Here is a 19,089-nt window from a genome sequence, read left to right as displayed (position 1 = left end):
TTATTTGTATGACCTGAAAGGAGGCAATGAGAAAGAAGCTCCTCCAGGTTCTTCCCGTCATCTTCAAGGGGAGTCTCAATATGGAGGCTTTAACTAGAGGCTGTTTTCTGCAGGTAGGGAATCTGCAAATAGGTTTGAGGAAATCGATCAGGCACTCACCGACTCTTTGATGCCGCTCGCTCAGGTGTTATCATGGATCCATCCAGAAAACCAGGCCGTCATCACGCGCTGCAGCCAGCCCCTGGTTGGGATGAGTGGCAAAAGGAACAAAGATGACGAAAAGTACCTTGAAGTCATAAGGGACACAAATGGGCAGCTCTCAAAACTGACCATCTATGACGCAAGGCCCAACGTAAATGCGGTCGCCAATAAGGTAAGCGGGTGTTGGTACGGCATCCAGGGTGATAGATAAGCCTCTGGTATTAATAGTAGTAGTTGGGCTGTAGAAATGGTTGCTGTGCCATAATACTCTCCACGTTGCTGATCGGCCAGTGACATTGTATTCTGCAGTGTCAGTGCCAGCGGTTGACCAAAACCTTATCGCTTTCCCCACGGACATAGAATCTGTTGGAAGGAAACTTTGCGGTAGAAATGCAGCAGGATTTACAACTTGGAGTCTGGAACTGCTAGAGATACCTCTTCTTTCAGTGGTCTATGGTTTTAAGCGGTGTGCTCGTTTTGCTTTGGCATTTTGTGAATGTTCACTGTGTGGTTTTTAATTTGTTGAGAGTTGCCTTGGAACCAAAAGTGGAGGAAAGGTGATGGAGGAGGAGGAGGAGGGTGGGAGAGCAGAGGTGGAGGCAGAGGTGGACTTGCAAAGATACAAATGCATGTGTTCGTTACGGAGTCCACCACAAGCATTTTGTGTGAGACAAGCTCAGGGTTTTCTTTTGAGTCGCTTGACCCAAGAAACCTGAAACTAATTCTGACTTCAGCTTTGAAAACAGCGGGGGAACTTTCATTGTTGTCAGTCCTTAAATGGGAAAGAAATGCAGGATTTGGAGGCAGTTTCTGAGGAGCCTGGTGGCCGCATTCCTTCCCTCCTGCATCCTGGCGACTCCCTTGGCGTTGTTGTTCCTCGGTCCGCACCCCAGGATAATGACTCAGCCCATCCACAGCTAAAATTAACCGCCTCCCTTCGCTCCAGACAGACGGACAGGCAGACGCGGGCGGCCGAGGGAGGCTTCCGTGCCCCTTTTTGTACCATGTTGATAGACAGAAACACTTTCCTTTCCTTATGGCTAGGAGGACTTGGCTGGCTCCTACTGTGTTGGGAAACATGTTGACACCAAATGTGCCTCGGAAAGTCTGTTCAGATTTTCCGTAACTCTTCGGGTGTGTACTTTTTGTTCTTTCATCCCTCGGTACCAAGCCAGGGGTCGGGCGCAACAGCTGGGAAACTTAGAGAAACTTTTGTAGTGTCGTTTAGCAGTGTTTTTTTTAAAGCATCCTTGGCAGAAATAAATATATCCTAAAGCCAAAGCTCGAGCTGTAATAGATTTTATTGGGAGAGACTAATGTTTAAATAGCCCTGAGGCGGTGATGAAAGCAGAAATACCTATGATGTCAAATAGCAACTAGATTGGGCCGAGTTTCACCCTGCTTGCTTTTATTTAGACCTCTCTTTCTCAAAATGGGAGGAAGTTCCTTTCTAGGCATCTCCTCTTGGGTAGCTTGTGTTCAGTCTTATCAAATACAAGTAAACAACATGATGTTTTAACTGATTATGTATTGTGGTTGGATGTATTTGTATGAATTTTATATGTTGTACGCCACTTTGAATCCCACCCATGGGAGAAAAGCGGGATAGAAATGAATTGATGATGATGATGATGATGTGTTGTCGAAGGCTTTCACGGCCAGAATCATGGTGAGATGCCACATGTTCCTCCTTTATTCTTTCTGTTTTACCTATGGACCCTTGAGCTCTGCACTAGTCACCTTTTGTTGTTGCTAAAAATTGATGCTCGGGCTTTTATGTTAAGTCGTTTTGTTTAGTATTGATATGTTTTAATTTACTGTCAATTTTTGGGTATATAATGTCGTTTGGGCTCGTCCCTATGTAAGCCGCACCAAGTCCCTTTGGGGAGATGGTGGCGGGATATAAGAATAAAGTTATTATTATTGTTGTTTATATTATTATTTATTATGGTGGCCAGTTGCAACAGTCACACTTGCCTCAAACAGACAAGAGTCCTTTCTCCCACCCTGGACATTATTCCACAGATATATAAACCCCATTGGCCTCATTTCCAACAGACCTCACAACCTTTGAGGATGCCTGTCATAGATGTGGGTGAAATGTCAGGAGAGAATGCTTCTTGAACATGGCCAGACAGCCTGGAAAAGAAACCCAGACATTTACTGTGTTATTGAAGGCTTTCGTGGACAGAATCACTGGGTTGCTGTGAGTTTTCTGGGTTGTATAGCCTTGTTCCAGAAGCATTCTCTCTTGAAGTTTCACCCACATCTATGCCAGGCATCCTCAGAGGTTGCGAGGTCCATTGGAAACAAGGGAAGTGGGTTTTATATTTATACCTGTGGAATAATGCCTATGTCTGGTTTGGAGTTGACTGGTGGCTCATTGTGTAAACCACCGATTGTGTAAAATGGCCACCACCGCAATCTAATGGGTGCTTGCTGCTTCCTCTCCCGATTTCCAGGCCACGGGAGGAGGGTATGAGAGCGAGGACGCCTATCCCAACGCCGAGCTGCTCTTCCTAGATATCCATAACATCCACGTCATGCGGGAATCCTTGAAGAAGCTAAAGGACATTGTTTACCCGCATGTGGAGGAGTCGCACTGGCTCTCTAGCCTGGAGTCCACGCATTGGCTTGAACACATCAAGGTGACAATGAGACCCCCCTCCCAGCACAAATCTCCGCTCTTTGGAGACTTTGCCAGGAATGATCTTTTGGAATGATCTCAGAGTGTTTTTATTCCCTTTTATTCCCTTTCGACCAGCTTGTTTTAACAGGTGCCATTCAGATTGCGGACAAAGTGTCCTCCGGGAAGAGTTCGGTCCTGGTCCACTGCAGCGACGGTTGGGATCGCACGGCACAGCTGACCTCCCTCTCCATGCTGATGCTGGACAGCTACTACCGAACCATTTTGGGCTTCGAAGTGTTGGTACAGAAGGAGTGGATCAGCTTTGGGCACAAGTTTTCCTCGGTGAGAGCCATTAAACACCCATTTCTCCAGTATTATGTCTACTCAGTTGTCACTCTGCCCCAGCCAAGAACGTTTGTTTCCCTAAGACAGGCATGGGCAAACTTTGGCCCTCCAGGTGTTTTGAACTTCAACTCCCACAGTTTCATAAGAGTCGATATGTCGCAGCTAGTCAATTGGGTTCCAAACTCTCAACCCCTTATGCGGAAGTTGCACCCTCGTCCAAGGAGAAAAACTCCAAAACAAAACTGTCCTTTTGGTAAAGAAAGATTTATATAAACAAAACATACAAAACAGTCCTTTGCTTTTATCAGCAGCAAACACAAAGCTTTCTTATCTTCAAGCTTTAACCTCTGTGGTTTCTGGACTCTCCGTCTTCAAACCTCTCTTCAGTTCCACTTCAGTAGCTCTTCAGCAGCAATACCATCTTTGCTACCATCACAGCATCTTCATATAATGCTCTTCTCTCCAACAACTCTTTAACACCACTTCTTCAACACAGCTTTAACACACACACACACACTACACACAACACTGCACTTTACAATACTGCATACAACACACCACATACAACACTAACATAAGACTTAGACTCTATTAATAGCCCTCAATCTAAAGCAGGTGTCTTAATTGCTGCTGGTCAAAACCAGATGGGACATGATTCCTGCAAACACTTATTCATTTTCACTTAAGAAATGACCCAAATAATAAAACACTGACAGATAGGCTGTTATGAATTGTGGGAGTCGAAGCACAAAATTTATAATTTAGTATTTATTTACAGTATTTAGATTCCACCCTTCGCACCCCAAAGGGGACTCAGGACGGATCACAGAACATAAACACGGCAAACATTCAATGCCATTAGGTCTACAGGACAGACAACAGATAAGAGTATATATTGGCATTTTTCCGAGGAAGACTCATTGGGGAGAAGCACCCTTTGAGTTCGTTCACTTAACCAGTTCCAGATTCACCTAGCCATACTTTTGCCTTGCCCACATTGGACTCGTTTCCTTCCAGAAGGTCATGGGGGACCTTGTCGAAGGAAGGAAGGCCTTCCTGAAATCCAGATTTGCTCCATCCACAGCGTTCCCTGCATCAACCCAACTTATAACTCTTATCAAAAAAGATATCAGATGAGTCTGGCATGACTTGTTTTTAATAAATCCATGCTGACTATTAGCGATGACCACATAAATGGGCCGTCACAATGTTGGAAAAGTGAAAATGTTGGATAATAAGGAGGGATTAAGGAAAAGCCTATTAAACATCAAATTACATTATGATTTGACAAATTAAGCATCAAAACATCATTTTTTGCAACAAATTGACAGAAAAAGCAGTTCAGTACATGGTAACGCTATGTAGTAATTACTGTATTTACGAATTTAGCACCAAAACATAGCAATGTATTGAAAACATTGACTACTAAAAGACCTATTGTGTTGGATAATACAGAACATTGGATAAGTGGGGATTGGATAAGCGAGACTCTGCTGTATTCCTGGGCGACTTGTTTCCCTATTTGGGGTTGGATTTCCCCTAATCCTTCGTCCATTCCATGTTGCTGGGGTTGAAGACGGCTTTCTTTTAGTGAGAAGACAGAGGCAAAGAAAGCATTAAGTAGTTCTGCCTTTTCCCTATCCTATGTGAATTTTGAGGAAATGGAAGATTAAAAAGGAAACTATAATGCGTTGAGAGATCTCTATGAAAATTACAGGTGAAAATTTTAATTAATGCTTTTTTCCCATTCATTAATATTTAATCTGGCGAACTGCAACGTGTGAGCTGCTTTTTCCTTAGCCATATGTTTCTGTTGATTCAAACACTTGGATTTATACTAGGAACAAAGACTAAAGTTGGAGATGACAAGTCAGCCAGAAATGTACATGTGGAACTTAGAAAAGCAAATAGGTGAAATTCACCAACGTAAGCTATGAAATCTTAAGTGAGCACACACACAAATGTTCTCTGAATTCGACAAGATAAAGAGACTTCACCCAGCCTTGTGCTTTCTCAATTAAACTCAGTAAATAAAATGTAGTATCCCACAAATCCATATATCTGACATGTTTCGATCTTCTAGTTTCCTTGTTGAATAAAAATGGAAAGAAATTAAGGGAAAATCAATTAATTTAGATTTTCTCTGGACTTAATGCAGCGTGATGAGATTCAGAAGTAATTCTGAGTTTTGTTGAATGTCAGTTGTTCCCAAGTGCATGTTAATTAAGTCAAGTGATGTTTATGTCTGATCTATGTTTTTTTAAATACCAGAGAATTGGCCATGGAGACAAGAACCACGCTGATGCCGACAGGTCTCCCATCTTCCTCCAGTTCATTGACTGTGTTTGGCAGATGTCTAAACAAGTAAGTTCTGCTCCTGAAAGATTCTGCTTCAGATTTGCTGTTACCACCTCCAGCCCGGCTGGCAAGCATTAGCTTCTGTTCATGTTCATGTTATGATTCCGTTTCTATCTCTGTTTGTCCCTCTTGTGTCTAGTTTCCTACGGCTTTTGAATTCAACGAGCAATTTTTGATTACGATTCTGGATCACTTGTATAGCTGTCGTTTTGGTACCTTCTTGTACAACTGTGACTCTGTGAGAGAGAAAGAGGTGAGTTGTTGTTGTTGTATGTATTTCTATCCCACTTTATTATCCCTTATTGCTTCCTCGCGACGAGCCGATGATGATGGAGCTTTCTCTGGGCCCCGTCTTCACTTCCTGCCTCATTCTCCTTGCAGTCCAGTCCTTCCTTGCTACAAGAGAAGGGATTAAAGACACAACTCCCTCCCTTTTGCCCAGTTTTGTTTCCTTCCTTCCCTGTGTTGGGCGAGTGGGCTTATTGACAAAAGACTGTCCCCATAAATGCACAGCGGAGTAATGTATTAGCAGCAGTATGACCCACCACCAGTAGCCAAAAGTGATAAAAAGAACAAAAACACACAGACTAATGTTATATCTTCCATAGGAGGCTTTTATTTGTAGCAAAATAATATGGTTGCACTATTTACAAGAACAAGGCTTCCATAAAACAAATCAGGCTTCAAAAGCCAGCCTGGGAGTCAACTGCTATCCAGATGCCAGTCTACTCTTACTCAATGCCACAACGTGTGCATGGCATTGAGGAATAGTATCAACCCAAGGATTCCAGCAGTCATTAACTAATCAGCCCCAGAAGGTTTTTAATAATCTATCCTGTATTTATTATGGCCTTACCATTTATGTGTTTTAAATGCAATTTTTTATCCTTGTGTTGATATTTTAATTGATTGGCTTTAACTGTTATAATCCTCTTGTTTCATATTGTATTACTGTTTTATCTTTTTTATATTGTGATTTGTATTATGTTGCTGTTTATTTTGTCCTTATGTTGTTTGGACCTCTGCCCCATGTAAGCCACCCTGAGTCCCTGCGGGGAGATGGTGGCGGGGTATAAATAAAGTATTATTATTATTGTTGTTGTTGTTGTTGTTGTTGTTGTTGTATGACACAGCAAACAAGATAGATATGCTGGATTTTGTTTCACAAAATCACAAGTCGAACACTTCCCAAGTGTCTAGGACTGTGTGATGTATTTTCGGATGATGCGGGCAGATCCCAGTAGGGTGGCCTTTTGCAGTTGTTGTTGTTATTATTATTATTATTATTATTATTATTATTATTATTATTATTATTATTATTATTATTATTACCTACCTAGTGAACAAAATGCAAACTCAAAAATCATGTTATTTTTTCATTAAGTCTATAATGGTGTTTTGTCTTTATATATCACAAAATAAGAAATGTATATGTGAATGTTAATAAGATGATTAAGACATTCTAGCTATTTGAAGACCCTTTTAACAGTTATTATTATTATTACCTACCTAGTGAACAAAATGCAAACTCAAAAATCATGTTATTTTTTCATTAAGTCTATAATGGTGTTTTGTCTTTATATATCACAAAATAAGAAATGTATATGTGAATGTTAATAAGATGATTAAGACATTCTAGCTATTTGAAGACCCTTTTAACAGTTGTTTGTCTGGGTGGTGGGGAGAGGGTTGATTGATTTTGATGGTCCACGATGTATCCAATTTTTGTCTCCGTGGTCCGCAGTCTCTTAAAGGTTGGTAACCACTGAATTAGATCTTAGCAGGGCAGGATTGGTCCTAGGTCCAAGTTGCCCATTGGTATTGATCCTGAAACCTGAGCTTTGTCAGAGGTAGTTCGTTCACCGAAACCACATAGCCTGACATTAATCTGTGCCAAAAGAGGTGTGGAGGTCCTTACGCTCCTTTGTTCAACGGGGGTTTTTTGAAGATGCTTTTTAGAGAATGTGTGCCTCTTACATAAGGGCCGTTACGCAAGGCAGCAGCTATGCAAAGTGCAAAAGCTGTCAAGCCACACTGTTCTGTTGTGCGCCACGTACCTGAAATAATGCTGACTCTTTGGTATTTGTGTGTGTGTGTGTGTGTGTGCAGAAGCTGAGCGAGAAAACGTTGTCTCTCTGGTCCTTGATCAACAGCACAAAAGCAAAATATGTCAACCCATTTTACACAAAAGAACTGAACCGGGCTCTTTATCCTGTCGCCAGCATGCGGCACTTGGAACTCTGGGTCAATTATTACATTCGGTGGAACCCAAGGATCAGGCAACAGGTAAGCTTTTTATCATAAAGGAAAGTATTGAAAGGCTAATAGGGCCTGGATGGAAGATAGATCATCTAGATTGGTAGTTGGATGGATGGATGGATGGATGGATAGATAGATAGATAACACATATGTAACCAAATTTTTTTAAAAATCTATTCCTGTTTTGAAAGTGTTGTTTCCTGTGTGGTATTTACTTGGAAGGTAACTGTTGTACTCCAGAAACTTTGCTTTTGTGGCTGCTACAACTATGGCTCTTCATTCAGGCTTTTGAATAAGTACCGCCTATTTGCAATGATAAACTTCCCGTACTAGTCTCAGGGTTCACCCCCCTTTTAAAGGTTTCTCCCCCATGATCTTATAACACTTTAACTTCCACCATGTTTACAAGTGTTTAGTGCACTTTTGCCCAGTCCATTTTTATGACTCTATTGCTGTATTTTAACCTGTGTTTTATTAATGGTTGTCATTTTATTTATGTCTTTGTAAATTTTTATTTGCATTGTTGTTCGGTTCCTGATGTTATTGTACTTTTGTTCTGCATTTGTAAGCCGCCCCGAGTCCCCACGGGGAGATGGAGGCGGGGTACAAGAATAAAATAATAATAATAATAATAATAATAATAGTAATTATTATTATTATTATGTTGAATTGGCTGAAGCTCTGTGAGATATGAGCGGCTGAGGGGGGAAAGGAAAGGGCCTGAGGCTGTTAGGAATGCTGGAAGTTGGAGTCCAAAAGACCTGGAGGGAAGGCACAAGCTTTCTTTGTCTCCACATTGACTTTGGATGGGTTTTGTGAGCTTCCTCTTGGGGCGTTTCGCATTTATTTTGCTGGCTGGCTGCCGTTTAAGCGCTGATCGCCCGCTCAGGAAAAGATGGCCCATGCCTGGCAGCTTTCATCCTCAAGATTTGGCAGAACAGCTGGGAGCAAAGAGAGAAGGCAGCACCTGTGTTTGACAAACGGCCTTTTATCAGCGAACCACTCAAAAAAGCTGCCGTCTTCAGGCAGAGCTTTTCTGTCGAGCCCCTCTGATCGTGTTCATGGCACTCTGGGGCTGGAAGAAAGCCAGGCCGCCTCTGTTCTGAAGGCCTTTCAGAACAGCTTCTGCCGCTGGGAATCTTAATATTTGTTTTGAAGATCTTTGTGTGGGTCAAAAGGGATGGGTTTTGCACACACAACATTATGCTGCATCCCATCTCACTGAGGAAACATGTCAGATAATTTGTTTTTAGCCACATGACTTTTTTTTAAAGAAACAATTCAGTACATTATTAGTATTTTGAGAAATTAAACATTTAACTGGTAGTATGGAGCGGGATATAATGTATATACTTGAGTATAAGCCGACCCTAATATAAGCCGAGGCACCTAATTTTACCACAAAAAACTAGGAAAACATTGACTCCAGTATAAGCCGAGGGTGATAAATTTCAGAAATAAAAATAGATACCAATAAAATGACATTAATTGAGGCATTAGTAGGTTAAATGTTTTTGAATACTTACATAAAACTCCAATTTAAGATAAGACTGTCCAACTCTGATCAAATCATTATTCTCATTTTCTTCAATGTAAATGTGCTTATGTATCCTCTTATTAATAATAATAGAGTAAAATAATACCTATGATGATGATGATGATGAAGAATACAGGAAAATAATACACGTCATAATAGATAGAGTAACAAACGTTTACAAACGGCTTATGTAAACAGCTTACTTCGGCTCACAGCCATCCACTTTAAAATAACAACTATCTGACTGAGCTTCCTGGCTGGGAACTGTAAATGACTGCAACATTTCTTACAAGCTGGAGCTACAGCCAATTGACTGCATTTACATCCTGAGGAGTCCTATAGAAGTACTCCAAGACTACAGAGACTTTGATTTGTTTTGACTCCAAGCCAGGTTTGAGCCAATTGAATTGGACACTGATATATTTAGTTTTACAGCATATTATATGCCATTTTGAAGAGACTGAATGTACACATACTGTGTCGTTAACAAACTTTAGTTGGAGTCTTGTTGATACATGTCTGATATATGTTTTACACTGAAAACTTCTCTGTGTAGCAATTAAATCTGGGTGATTGCAGTCTAAAAATCTTTATATTCTGTAAGTTACGACTGTGTGCCACTACAGCTGACAGAATTGGATCATCAGTTGTATTATTATTTGTATTATTGTTAACATTATTATGTATATAATAATAATAATAATAATAATAATAATAATAATAATAATAATACAAACTTTATTTATACCCCGCCACCATCTCCCCAATGGGGACTCGGGGCGGCTTACATGGGGCCATGCCCAAAACAATACAATGTAAACAGCATATAAAAGAACAGCACAACACAGTACAATAAGCAATACAGTAAATAATATCCATTACAAAATAAAACAAGGAGACAATAAAAACAAGGGCAGACCACATGAACATTAAGTTAAAACTCGGGGTGATGCTCTAATATACATATTGTGTTCTATGTTTTGAACCTTTACTGTGGTGCATATTTTTCAGATATTGTTTAGAATAGACAGCTGTGTTGAGTTATTATATATTGCCTGTTGTTACCAAATATAAGCCAACCAGGACCCTCACCCGAGTATAAGCCGAGGGGGGCTTTTTCAGTCTTAAAAAGAGGGCTGAAAAACTAGGCTTATACTCGAGTATATACCGTAAATGTCGCTAATAAATAAATACATACTACACACACGCACACAAACTAGTATAAAATACATATGCCAAAACACATGGCACGGTGATCAAGACACAGCAGCGATAGAATGCAAAGCATACAAAGCTTTCAGTGAATTTATTCTAGATTGCTACGTAGGGTTTTTCTTACCGTGTTTCCCTGAAAATAAGACAGTGTCTTATATTAATTTTTGCTCCCAAAGATGTGCTAGGTCTTATTTTCAGGGGATGTCTTATTTTTCAATGAAGAAGAATTCATATTTATTATTGAACAAAAAAAAAGAACATTCATTATATACTATACAGTAGTTGTCATCACAAACCAATATAACCAGGCAAACTGTGAATCCTATCAAGAATTTCTTGTTACTACCATTATTTCCATGTACAACTGGTATGTACATTTACCAATTCTGCATGCTCTGGTGTTCTGTTTGGCAGGAGCCGGGCATGCTTCCAAACAAAAACTCTGCTAGGTCTTACTTTTGGGGGAGGCCTTATATTTTGCAGATATCCGACAGGCTCCTACCCTGCTGGGATTCAGAAGGGCCGTGAAAACATGGTTATGTGCCCAAGCTTTTGATGAGTAAATGACTAAGTTGACATGGCCTGATTTAAGGATGAAGCATGAGGATCTCGGATGAATGGAATTAATTAAATATACGTTTTTAAGGTTTTTATAATGTGTATTAACGATGTTATTAATAGATCTGTTTATATTGTTTTGTTTTTATGATTGCATTTTGGGCATTAAATTTTGCCAATTTTTGTAAGCTGCCCTGAGTCCCCTCGGGTGAGAAGGGCGGGGTATAAATGTTGCAAGTAAATAAATAAATAAATAAATTTAATAAGTCGGCAAAACCTCTACTACCCTGTTTCCCCGAAAATAAGACATCCCCAGAAAATAAGACCTAGTAGACGTTTTGCTGAATTGCTAAATATAAGGCCTCCCCCGAAAGTAAGACCTAGCAAAGTTTGTGTTTGGAAGCATGCCCGCCAAACAGAACACCAGAGCATGCAGGATCGGTTAATGTATGTACCATAGCGTATTGTACATGGAAATAATGGTAGTAACAAGAAATTCTTGATAGGATTCACAGTTTGTCTGGTTATGCTGGTTTGTGATGGCAACTACTGTACAGTATATAATAAATGTTCAATTTTTTGTTCAACAAAAAATGTGAATTCTTCATGGAAAAATAAGACATCCCCTGAAAATAAGACCTAGCGCATCTTTGGGAGCAAAAATTAATATAAGACACTGTCTTATTTTCGGGGAAACACGGTAGGTCTTATTTTCCGGGGATGTCTTATTTTCGGTGAAACAGGATAGATTGCTACGTAGGATTTTTTTTTTTACGTAAGGAAGTGCTCCCAAAATAGACCTCTGCGTCCTGTATCGGGTTTGAGAGGCCTCTGTTTGTCTCGTTGATGTGCTGAGCCTCGAATATACGTCTCAAAATGACCCGTTTTCGACGTGTTTCCGCTTCTTCCCAGCAGCCGAACCCGGTGGAGCAGCGCTACCTGGAGCTCCTGGCTCTGCGCGACGACTACATGCGCCGGCTGGAAGAGCTGCAGATCACCAACAACCCCAGACTCTCCAACTCCTCCTCCTCCTCCTCCTCTTCCTCGCAGATGATGTCCCACGTGCAGACTCACTTTTGAAGGAACGTGGCCGTCCTTTCGGTGGTGCTGAACCGGGCGGGAGGGGGAAACAGAGATGCCTTATATTGCGCTCCTTCCCTTGTCCTGAGAGGAGGAGCGGGAGCCGAATACAAGTGGGCTTTTTCGAAGTTGATTTACGTGCCTTTCGGAACCGTTTGCCTGCAGACATGGTAGTCGAACTAGCGTTTTAAAAGAGGTGTGTGGGTTTTGTTTTGTTTTGTTCCTTCAGACATATTTAACTAATGCTTTCAGTAACAGCCATAAGCTTTTTGGAACTCGTTTGACTCTAGAGCAGGGCTGGGTATACATTGGGGCTTTTGGACTTCAACTCCCATCATTCCTGGCCTCGGGCCTTTTCCTTTTCCCCCTCAGCCGCTTAAGCGGCTGAGGGGGAAAAGGAAAAGGCCCGAGGCCAGGAATGATGGGAGTTGAAGTCCAAAACACCCGGAGAGCCAATGTTTACCCATGCTTGCAACAGGCTCTCTCTTGCTCGGACTTAAAATACATCCATCGAGCAAGGTGCCATTCACGCCAATGAGGACTCTGCCAAACCGCACGCCTTCGGACAGCAGAGAAAGCATTTATATGCGATTTATATACCTTCCTACAGTTAAAAAGTTATTGCAGCGGTAGCCGTAACAAGCTGCCGCGACTTAATTCCCCTCGACGTTTGTGCCTATTCCGAGCATCAGCCTTATCTTCTAAAAGCAGATATATTAATATTTTATTCTTTGGATGGGATATATATTTGTTTGTTCGGGTGCGCGCCTGCGCGCGCGTGTAAATACTTCACAAATCAGTGTTTTATCGAAACAACTTACAGAAAATACCGTCTGCACTAAGTTTGCAGATCCTTCGCTTCGCCGTCTTCTGTCCAGTTTTATAATTTGTTCCTTTTTCCGGGAATCTTTTTGTTTTTTAATTAAGCACTTGTGAAATCTGCACAAATCTTGGTATTTTAATTGATATTTTGCTTAGTTTTTAACTAGTTCTTCGGTCAGTTCGGAACACGCTTAAGGACATAGGATGTATGAAGGACTTATTTGTAGCTAACCTTTTTCAAAGCCAGCGGGCTCTTTGAAGGTGTTGTAAATTATTGTACGTGTACGTTTTGCGCGGCGAAATTCTACGGCGGGGGAGGATAATATAGGATAAATATGTACATTGCGTTGGGAGTGTATGAAATCGTCTTCTCTTTGTAAAGTGTAAATATCCGGAGTTCTAACGTTTTAGAGTCCACAAAGTACTATAAATTTCTTAGTTTTAGAGGACGTTGAAGGAGGAGGGAGGGTGTATTTTAGAAATAGTATATTTTCATTACAAGGAAGGTGGAGCACATTAATGCAGTAAATAGTCTACTAAGGGATTTGCACTACTTCTTCAGGGATAGACTGAAGCCCTAGTCATAACGCATGAGCGCTTTCAACTCACTACCTGTTTTCTCTGAATTTCCACTCTTTTCATGACCCTTTGGTCCTCTGTTTCACAAATGCACATAGAGTTGTCTTACCCCACCTTCACGGAAATCGGAAAACAAAATGCATAAATTGAATTACAAGGAAAATCACCTTATCGCTAAAGTACGAGGGTGGGTCAATAAGTTTTGCCTCCTGTGTCATAAAAACATTATGTATGAACATATCACAGCAGAAATTGCTTCAGGTCGTAGCCTGAACTGTCCTCTACGCAAAACTGCCGTTCAACGTAGTAATTTGTACACATTTGCGCCATCATTTAAGCCAGGCATCAAAACCATTTTGGGAAATGTCAAAGGCTTTCATGGTTGGAATCACAGGGTTGTTGTGTGTTTTCCGGGCTATATTCCTGAAGCATTCTCTCCTGACGTTTCGCCCACATCTATGGCAGGCATCTTCAGAGGTATGATACCTCACAACCTCTGAGGATGCCTGCCATAGATGTGGGCGAAACGTCAGGAGAGAATGCTTCAGGAACATGGCCGTACAGCCCGCACAACACACAGCAACCAATTGTGGAAAAAAAAATAAAGGTTTTGCTTTGTGATCCATGATTTTAACATCATTCAAGTCATTGAATCTGAAACCATGTAGGTCAGTGGGTCGCAACCTGTGGGTCCCCAGATTTTTTGGCCTTCAATTCCCAAAATCCTAACAGCTGGCAAGCTGGCTGGGATTTCTGGGAGTTGTAAGTCAAAAACACCTGAGGAACCACAGGTTGAGAACCATTGTTGTAGGTTGTTTTTCAGAGGTCCAAACAGGATAAAGTCAGTCTGGGCCAAATCGGGGCTGTTGGGCGAGTGAGGCACAACTGACAGGCCCATTTGTGCAATCGCCTGGATTGTGAAAAATGACATGTGTTATCATGATGAAGCTTGATGGAACAAATGTATTTTCATGGTCTCTTCTTTCTGTGTGTCCCAAATCACTGTTGGCTTAACCTTCTGTGTTGATCTGGCAGACTTGAATTTTTTGGAGAAGCACTGTCAGTAGTGCCTCACCCACCTTACAGCAAAACCTTGAATTTTTCGAAAATGGTTTTGATGCCTGGGTTAAACAATGGCGCAAATGTGTACGAATTGATGATGACTACATTGAATGGTAGTTTTGTATAGAGGAGAGTTCAGACAGCTTCTCCTGTTCTATGTTCATTCATAATGTTTTTATCACACAGGATGCCGAACTTTTTGACCCACCGTCCTATAAAACTCCACAACTGAAAGAAGAATTAAAAACTATGCAGACTTCAATGGCCTTTTCTTTTCTCGCAGTGTGCAAACATCTCATTCTTCATTACAGCACCGGAACCTTCTCCCGTCGATTGTATGTTTCATTCGGTCTGCTGTTCGTTTTGTTTGTTTTCGCAAAGTAAAACACTACGTTTTTTTTGTGTTCTCCGGGGAAGGAACGTCCAAACAGGTCGAAAATACACGTTGCCTTCTCATGATCGAATTATGTTGCCACAGGTGACACCGGTGTCCTGGGTTTTGTGGAGGATTTATTGTCATTAGATGTCGACGCCAAATGTTGGCTTAATTTCTTTTCTTTTCTTTTTTAAAAAAAGTACTGGTTAAGTCGTATGAAATAAACAATGAACGCTTTTATATGTCTCTTTTCTGGGAAACTCATTGCATGGTCTTGTGTCTCCATTGCCTTCCAGACTTTTATTTATGTATTTATTTATTTTATGTATTTACGGCTCTTTTATCCCGCCTTTTTCAACCCCGGAGGGGACTCAGGGCAGCTTCACAACGTAGGCCAGGGGTTCCCAAACTTATTATTATTATTATTATTATTATTATTATTATTATTATTATTATTAAAGAAGACACAGCATAACAGCAAACGAGATATATATGCTGGATTTTGTATCACAAAATCACAAGTTGAACACTTCCCAAGCATTTAGGAGTGTGTGATTTATTATTATTATTATTATTATTATTATTATTATTATTATTATTATTATTAACAACATTGAGACTGGGTGGCCATCTGTCAGGGGTGCTTTTGGTGCACAAAGGCAGAAGGGGATTGGACTCAATAGGGTCTCTTATTATTATTATTATTAACATTGAGGCTGTATTTATTATTTATGTATTTATTACAATATTTGTATCCCGCCCTTCTCACCCAATAGGGGACTCAGAGCTTACAATAAAAGCACATAGAGTAGAGTCTCACTTATCCAACGTTCTGGATTATCCAACACATTTTTGTAGTCAATGTTTTCAATGCATTGTGATATTTTGGTGCTAAATTCATAAATACAGTAATTACTACATAGCATTAATGTGTAATGAACGACTTTTTCTGTCATATTTGTTGTATAACATGATGTTTTGGTGCTTAATTTGCAAAATCATAACCTATTTTGATGTTTAATAGGCTTTTTCTTAATCTCTCCTTATTATCCAACATATTTGCTTATCCAAGCTTCTGCCAGCCCGTTTATGTTGGATAAGTGAGACTCTACTGTATATAAAAATAATACAATACATTACGAATCAATTAAAACTAAATGCATTAGACATTCATAAAAATACACTTACAAATATTCAAATTGGCGCGTTCCGAGTCAAAAAGACTGGGTCTGTCATTGAGTTTCAACGCACATTTGTTCCCGTTTTGTTTTTTTTACTTTAAAATAAGATATGTGCAGTATGCATGGGAATTTGTTCATAGTTTTTGTATGTTTTCCGGGCTGTGTGGCCATGTTCCAGAAGCATTCTTTCCTGACGTTTCGCCGACATCTATGGCAGGCGTCCTCCGAGGTCAATATGGACTTGCCAGAAGGTGTGTTTACATGGGGAGCCAGGATAGAGTAAACCACGCCCCTTTCTCTTCGAGGCCACGCCCCTTCCCCCTTCCCAGCCAATGGGGCGCCTCCCTCACGCGGAGGCCTCTGGGAAGGTAGGCAAACGAAATCGGGCTCCCTCAGTCGTCGCTTGGCGCCGGAAGAGGCCGGTGTGCCGCCGGGATGGAGGGCAGGGCGGGCTCGCTCCCAGGCGAAGGCGGCGGAGGAGGAGGAGCAGGCCCGGGCCCGGCACGGAGGCCCACCAGGCTGGTCTCGGCCGGGAGCAGCGGCGCCGGGGGAGGGACGGCGGGCTCCTCCGCCTCCGCGTCCCGGCAGCCGAGCGTGGAGGCCCTGGACAGGTGAGCAGGCCGCGCCCGCTTCTCCCCGCCGTCGAAGTACAGGAAACGGCCTCCCTTTGGGGAATCTGGGCCCAGGCCTGGTCATGGAAAGGCACCAGCAAAGCAGCCCCCACAGATGGCCATCCAGCCTCTATAACAACAACTCAATGATAATAATAATAATGTTACAGTTGGAAGAGACCCCAAAGGCCAGCCACTCCAGCCCCATGGTGCGAGGCGGAGAAGGCACCATTAAAGCAGCCTCCACAGATGGCCATCCAGCCTCTATAACAACAACTCAATGATAATAATAATAATAATAATAATATTACAGCCAGCCACTTCAGCCCCATGATACCAGGCAGGGAAGGCACCATCAAAGCAGCCTCCACAGATGGCCATCCGGCCTCTATAACAACAACTCAATAATAATAATAATAATATTACAGCCAGCCACTTCAGCCCCATGATACCAGGCAGGGAAGGCACCATCAAAGCAGCCTCCACAGATGGCCATCCGGCCTCTATAACAACAACTCAATAATAATAATAATAATAATAATAATAATAATAAAAATATTACAGCCAGCCACTTCAGCCCCATGATACCAGGCAGGGAAGGCACCATCAAAGCAGCCTCCACAGATGGCCATCCGGCCTCTATAACAACAACTCAATAATAATAATAATAATAATAATAATAAAAATATTACAGCCAGCCACTTCAGCCCCATGATACCAGGCAGGGAAGGCACCATCAAAGCAGCCTCCACAGATGGCCATCCGGCCTCTATAACAACAACTCAATAATAATAATAATAATAATAATAATAAAAATATTACAGCCAGCCACTTCAGCCCCATGATACCAGGCAGGGAAGGCACCATCAAAGCACCCCCCACAGATGGCCATCCAGCCTCTATAACAACAACTCAATGATAATAATAATAATGTTACAGTTGGAAGAGACCCCAAAGGCCAGCCACTTGAGCCCCATGATACCAGGCAGGGAAGGCACCATCAAAGCAGCCTCCACAGATGGCCATCCAGCCTCTATAACAACAACTCAATAATAATAATAATAATAATAATATTACAGCCAGCCACTTCAGCCCCATGATACCAGGCAGGGAAGGCACCATCAAAGCAGCCTCCACAGATGGCCATCCGGCCTCTATAACAACAACTCAATAATAATAATAATAATATTACAGCCAGCCACTTCAGCTCCATGATACCAGGCAGGGAAGGCACCATCAAAGCAGCCTCCACAGATGGCCATCCGGCCTCTATAACAACAACTCAATAATAATAATAATAATATTACAGCCAGCCACTTCAGCCCCATGATACCAGGCAGGGAAGGCACCATCAAAGCAGCCTCCACAGATGGCCATCCAGCCTCTATAACAACAACTCAATAATAATAATAATAATATTACAGCCAGCCACTTCAGCCCCATGATACCAGGCAGGGAAGGCACCATCAAAGCAGCCTCCACAGATGGCCATCCAGCCTCTATAACAACAACTCAATAATAATAATAATAATATTACAGCCAGCCACTTCAGCCCCATGATACCAGGCAGGGAAGGCACCATCAAAGCAGCCTCCACAGATGGCCATCCGGCCTCTATAACAACAACTCAATAATAATAATAATAATAATAATAATAATAATAATAATAATAAAAATATTACAGCCAGCCACTTCAGCCCCATGATACCAGGCAGGGAAGGCACCATCAAAGCAGCCCCCACAGATGGCCATCCGGCCTCTATAACAACTCAATGATAATAATAATAATGTTACAGTTGGAAGAGATCCCAAAGGCCAGCCACTCTAGCCCCACGGTGCGAGGTGGGGAAAGTACCATTAAAGCAGCCTCCACAGATGGCCATCCAGCCTCTATAACAACAACTCAATAATAATAATCACCAGGCAGGGAAGATACCATCAAAGCAGCCCCCACAGATGGCCATCCAGCCTTGATGATGATAATAATAATAATATTTGAAGAGACTATCTGGGCCATCCACTATAATCCCCTGCCAGAAAGGCACCATCAGAGCAGCCCCCACAGATGTTCATCCAGCCTTGATGATGATGATGATGATGATGATGATGATGATGATGATGATAATAGAGTTTGAAGAGACTACCTGGGCCATCCACTCTAATCCCCTGCCCTGCAGGAAAGGCACCAACAAAGCAGCCCCCACAGATGGCTATCCAGCCTCTATAAGAATAACTCAATAGTAATAATAATAATAATAATGTTACAGTTGGAAGAG

At 41.6% G+C, this 19,089-nt stretch overlaps 2 protein-coding genes across 15 annotated transcripts in view; both read left to right on the top strand.

Moving 5' to 3' along the window:
* The window catches only part of mtm1 (myotubularin 1), a 28,118-nt gene extending 12,857 nt beyond the window's left edge, over positions 1-15,261 (top strand). For 6 of the 11 annotated variants that reach the window (XM_062964058.1, XM_062964059.1, XM_062964062.1 and 3 more), the window contains 7 exons: positions 185-373; positions 2,664-2,849; positions 2,966-3,172; positions 5,447-5,539; positions 5,673-5,786; positions 7,687-7,819; positions 12,015-15,261. In XM_062964058.1, coding sequence (XP_062820128.1) covers positions 185-373; positions 2,664-2,849; positions 2,966-3,172; positions 5,447-5,539; positions 5,673-5,786; positions 7,687-7,819; positions 12,015-12,373 — 1,281 coding nt within the window. In that variant the 3' untranslated portion in view covers positions 12,374-15,261. Of the gene's footprint in view, positions 1-184; positions 374-2,663; positions 2,850-2,965; positions 3,173-5,446; positions 5,540-5,672; positions 5,787-7,642; positions 7,820-12,014 lie in introns of all 11 variants that reach the window. The other 5 variants (XM_062964057.1, XM_062964056.1, XM_062964054.1 and 2 more) reach the window with 5 other exon arrangements.
* A 1,306-nt stretch (positions 15,262-16,567) lies between these two features.
* Positions 16,568-19,089, top strand: part of mtmr1 (myotubularin related protein 1) — a 44,800-nt gene continuing 42,278 nt past the window's right edge. For all 4 annotated transcript variants that reach the window (XM_008117940.3, XM_003225565.4, XM_008117939.3 and 1 more), the window contains exon 1: positions 16,568-16,813. In XM_008117940.3, coding sequence (XP_008116147.2) covers positions 16,638-16,813 — 176 coding nt within the window. In that variant the 5' untranslated portion in view covers positions 16,568-16,637. The remainder of the gene's footprint in view (positions 16,814-19,089) is intronic.

Source organism: Anolis carolinensis, unplaced genomic scaffold (assembly GCF_035594765.1).
Source record: "Anolis carolinensis isolate JA03-04 unplaced genomic scaffold, rAnoCar3.1.pri scaffold_12, whole genome shotgun sequence".
NCBI lineage: Eukaryota > Metazoa > Chordata > Lepidosauria > Squamata > Dactyloidae > Anolis > Anolis carolinensis.
Note: the sequence above shows the minus strand (reverse complement) of the source record. Positions and strands in the feature narration are given on the sequence as shown.